Here is a 4,965-nt window from a genome sequence, read left to right on the forward strand (position 1 = left end):
GGAACGTTTGCATACATTTTATATGCAAGAATTTAATATTCTTTACGCCTATATTTCTTAGCATATATAATTAAGGTTAAGAGAGAAATACTAGCTGGAATTTAATAAAAAGACTAATAAGCTATAAAGGCTAATTTACTCTATAGAAGGAAACAGCTATAAGAGTTATTTTAAGCTACTAAAGCTACTATATTTACTTAATTCAGCAGCCCTACTATAGAATTTACCTATAAATAACTCTCCTTCCTTCTAACTAGATCGAGAGGAAATTAAGCCTCTACAACTATACTCTTTAATACATACTATTATATATAATTTTATACTATATCTAAAGTTACTTTTATTATACCTTAAGAATCCCTATTATCTTATGCTTAGTAATTAACTAGATAAGCTACTATATTTGCCTAATCTAGCAGCTCTACTATAGAATTTACCTTTAAATAACTCTTCTTCCCTCTAACTAGATAAAGAGGAAATTAAGCCTCTACAACTACACTCTTTAATACATACTATTATATATAATTTTATACTATATTTAAAGTTACTTTTATTATACCTTAAGAATCCCTATTATTTTACGCTTAGTAATTAACTAGATTACATAAGCTATATCTATTATTTATTATATTATAAAGGGTCCCTTAATTAGCTGATATTAAGTTTACTATTTTAAAGTAAAGCTAAAAGCTATATAAGTTTAAGTAGTATATAGCTAAAAAACTAGGCTTATCTCTCTAGCTATTATATTTTATTATTTTTTATATTAATAGTATAAAGAGTTTTATACTAAGTACTTTACTATTTCTTAGTAGTAATTTAGCTTTATATTAAGTTAGCTTTAAGATAGTATTTCTAGTTAGCTATTATTTATTTATAGCACTATATTTATTTTACTTTTTTTATATTTAATACTATTTTTATTATATATTAGCTTTACTACTATTTTTAGTAAGAAAGCTTTAGTACTTTCTTTAATATAACTATATTTACTATCTTCTAAAGTTATTATACTAGTTAATTTATATCTTTATTAATATTAACTTAAGTATAAAGTAGCTATATTACTACTTTACTTTAAAACTATACTTTAGCCTTTACTTTAGCTAATTTTTTATTTAGCTTTTTTTATAAGTACTTTATAAATACTAAAGACTTATTATTTAGTTTAATATTAACTTAAATTAGCTATAAAATATAGTTAAATCTAGCTAGATTTATAGCTTCTTAGTATATAACTTTAAAGCTTTATAAAGCTTAAGCTAAGTAAATAGTACTATTTTTATCTTTATATTTTTACTTTATAAGTTCTCTTTTTAGTATTACTAAGCTAAGCTATTATTAAGCTATTATTACTAATAGTTCTTTATAGCTTTAGCTAGTTCTCTCTAGCTTATTTTAAAGTAAGTACTTGTAATAAACTTAAGCTGTAGGCTTAAGTAGGTACAAGACACTATGCTAGTGCCTTATTAGGTACGCTTTAGATGTATATTAGACCTATATATATATAATAGAAGGAAAAGGGGGGATAGAGAGCTTCTTCTTTCCCTCTTTTCTCTCCTTAAGTTTATAGTTAATACTAGTAATACTTATATATAGTAGCCTATAAAGCTAGTTCTTAATATACTATAAACTTTATTTTACTATAATAAATAAATACTTTTTAAACTCTATAGAGAGTAACCTACTATTAGCTAGTAATATAATACTACTAAGCACTTAGGCTAAGGTAGCTGCTCTCTAGGAAACTATTAATAACTAGGCACAACTAATTTACAACTTAATACAGCAGTATATTGTATTCTCTAAATTAGCACCTACTATACTAGACAATCTCTTACACTCTCTTTATCTAGGTATATAATTAATACTACTATATAAGCTAAAATAAAAGCTAATTAAAATAGAGCTTCTCTTTAAGGGAGATAAGTCTATATTTACTATATAGTAAAGCTCCTGGCCTCTTCCAAACTTTTGATGGCACCGTCGTTAATTTCCCCGGCCTTTGCCTTATTCTGCGACTCTTCGTAGCTAGATTTTAGCTTTTCTGCTAGTCTTCCTGGAGAGTTGAGCGAATGGACGGGGGAGCTGCCAGACTTGGAAGGGGACAACAGAGAGTTGGCGGCGACAGAGGCGGAGGAACCTTGCGCTTTCAGCGCAGGCGCAGGCGCAGCGGCTTCTTGATCTTCATCTTCATCGTCGTCATCATAGTCATCTTCATCAATGGCACGTTTGGCCTTTTTGTAGGGCGGTTCTTTGATGGGTTCGTGATCGGTGGTGGGGGGGAGCGTCACGGTAGGGGTAGGGGCACATCGCTTCAGCCCTGCAATCGCGTCGAGGTTATAAGAACCATCCTCGGCAAACAACAAGGCAATTTTGTCCTCGGTCTTGCGATACAAGTCGGCAAAAAGAGCGCGACGGGCTTCTTCTTCGATATCGACGGATGCCTCAGGCACCAACTCTGCCGTATTATTGTCGACGGGGGTCTGGGTACGCGCCGTTCCATCATCGAGAGGATTCAAAGACCTGGTACTGTTTGTATGGTGCAGAAGGGGAGATGGCCAAGCTGGCTGGCCGTTGGAAATGGACATGCTGGGCCCGTGGCGATGAAAGCGACAAGTTGGCGCGGTGTCGCCATGCGCGGTAGGATGCGCTCGCGTAGGGCCGAACTGGAAGGGATTGGAGCGGTTATAGCGGCATGGATCGAAAGAGCGGCATCGGTATAGATGGAGGATGGAATTTCGCGACAATCGAGATGGCGGCGGCGATGCTTTGATGGATCGCAACGGGTGCGATTTGTCTGCGGATCAAGAGGTGAGGTTGAGGATTCGGGGAGAGCGTAGTACCACACCCTTTCCCGAAGCGGGACTTTCTCCCAGGCTCACTACTTACTTTACGGTCTACCAAGCCTAGCACCGAGCGCTGCGCTGGGCACTTGAGCGCTCGGCGGCCACAAGCACGCACTAAAGGTGAACTGGTACTAGCCGGTCGCCCTGTCCGCGCCGCAAGTACCAAGGGCCGTCCCGCCGGCGGCAGCAGCATCGACGGAATCGCACATGCAAAGGAATTTAGACGAAATGGAACGACACGACAGAATGCACAAAAGGCCCAAATTTCACGCCTTCTACGATGCTGATGCGCCAGTTGCCAGGTTGTGCACATGTTGGACAAGCAAGTCCAGGTGCCCCGAACTGGTCAATCTCAGGTACCTTTCCCCCCCACTTTCGGTGTTTCCCCACGGCACGTACGAACGCGGGCGCCCGAAGCAAGGGAACGACGTCTCTTGATGCGCATCACGTGATGCCACGCAGGACCATCACCGCGAGCTCAGGCAGAGGCACCGAACTACGTATTGGCTGTCATTAGGCGACCTGTCCAATAGTGGAGTGTAAAGATGACAAGCTGCCATAGCGTGCCATGAATTCCAAAGGTGATTGAATGAATTGTCGGGCAAGCCTCGCTACGTCAACTTCAGGCATGGTCAAAGACGGCGTATGTGAGTGCAGAACGCAGGCAACCAGGGTCCAGAGCACAGCAACTCTACAAGTACGGAGTAGACCCGTGAGGAAAAGAAGAAGGAGAAAAAGAAAAAGGAAACAAAGCAGCCAAGCTTAATCGAGCTTAATAATCCTGCGGGCGCGCATAAATGTCAAGTCATGGGCCGCAATCAACTGAGTGGAACTAGGATGCTGCCCAGCGCCTGCCGATGCTGAGCCCGAGCCCGCTGGAATGCGCTGAGGCTCAACCTCGAAGGGGCCTGGCTCCACTCTGGCTCGTCCTACTTCCATCATCCCACACCCCAAAAACCATCTGGCTTGACTTCAACGTTACCAGCCTCAATTCAGAATTTTGGAATCTTCACTGTGCCTGTGTTTCCCGATCGAGCGCTATCATCCCAAGCTTTACGAAGGCCCGCGTCAACTTGCGCCTTGTACCCGCGACGCCTTGGCCGTTTCCGTATATTGCGCAAGCTGGCCTTGTTCCCTTCATATACCACACTGCCTGCGGTCGCTTGATTTACGCTCTGGTCAGCCTCGTTTGACGCATCTAGCGCCATGCGGATACGTCTGCCTTTTGCAGGTAGTCCCTCGCAAAACTTCACTGATCCCTAGGACGATCAGGCACAAACTTGTTAACATGCGTGCTCCTTCTAGGTGTCTTCCTGTTCCTTTTATTGATATCAGGGTATGCCGGCCTCAGCAAGCTCCAGCTCGGACACTTTGTCAACGACAAAGTCTTGCACGCCGGGACCTTCTTCCTGCTTACCGTTGTATTCTACTGGATTGTCGACACCAATCGCCGCCGAACCCTAAACACGACGTTGGTTGTTTGCACTCTATGCCTCGGCGTAGGATCAGAGTTTCTGCAGAGCTTCCTTCCCAATGATCGCGACTTTGACCTCTTCGATATCGTGGCGAACATGGTTGGCAGCTTGGCTGGTTTGGGGTTGTGCTCGTGGTACCACAAGCGCATGTTGGAGCGTAAGAGGCAGAGAAAATCGTACAATCCCGTTCCAGGAGAGGATGTCGAAGACGTGGAATTGGGCGAGGGCCACGAGAGTGGCATTGTCGATGCTGGCCCGTCTAGAGTACGGACATTGGAGGAAGAGGTGGATAACTGGGATGAAAATGCTCCGGATGACTGGGCCGAGGGAGATGTGCCGGAGACGCTAGCCCCGTCTGCCGTCAAGAGTAAAGAACCTGACACGATTGACACGGACATTGGCGATGCAAAGAAGCGAACGGACTAGTTTCTCGTATCTGGGCGTTCAATGAAACGAGGATCTACTTTCTGGTATGGATGTGGGTAGGAAAATGCTACCGCGAGGCTTGGCGTTAAATGCATGGGATAAGGTTTCAGTCAGCGAGTTCTGATAATGTGTGTACGAATCAACACAACTTAACTTTTTTGGAGCCTTTCAACTCCATTGCTTCCCCCCCCCCCCCCCCTTTTTTTTTTTTTTGT

The 4,965-nt window shown here is 42.2% G+C and overlaps 2 protein-coding genes across 2 annotated transcripts; one reads left to right on the forward strand and one right to left on the reverse strand.

Annotated features, from left to right (window-relative positions):
* Window positions 1-1,940: 1,940 nt before the first annotated feature.
* On the reverse strand, window positions 1,941-2,591 carry MAM_07054 (transcriptional activator spt7; the record flags this gene model as incomplete). Its single annotated transcript, XM_040825852.1, has 1 exon — window positions 1,941-2,591. The coding sequence occupies one exon, from the start codon at window positions 2,589-2,591 to the stop codon at window positions 1,941-1,943; it is 651 nt and encodes a 216-aa protein (XP_040676071.1).
* A 1,464-nt stretch (window positions 2,592-4,055) lies between these two features.
* Window positions 4,056-4,750, forward strand: MAM_07055 (VanZ-like protein; the record flags this gene model as incomplete). Its single annotated transcript, XM_040825853.1, has 2 exons — window positions 4,056-4,080; window positions 4,155-4,750. The coding sequence occupies 2 exons, from the start codon at window positions 4,056-4,058 to the stop codon at window positions 4,748-4,750; spliced, it is 621 nt and encodes a 206-aa protein (XP_040676072.1).
* Window positions 4,751-4,965: the final 215 nt, after the last annotated feature.

The sequence above is a fragment of the Metarhizium album genome (assembly GCF_000804445.1).
Source record: "Metarhizium album ARSEF 1941 chromosome Unknown scaffold_27, whole genome shotgun sequence".
In the NCBI taxonomy this organism is placed as follows: domain Eukaryota; kingdom Fungi; phylum Ascomycota; class Sordariomycetes; order Hypocreales; family Clavicipitaceae; genus Metarhizium; species Metarhizium album.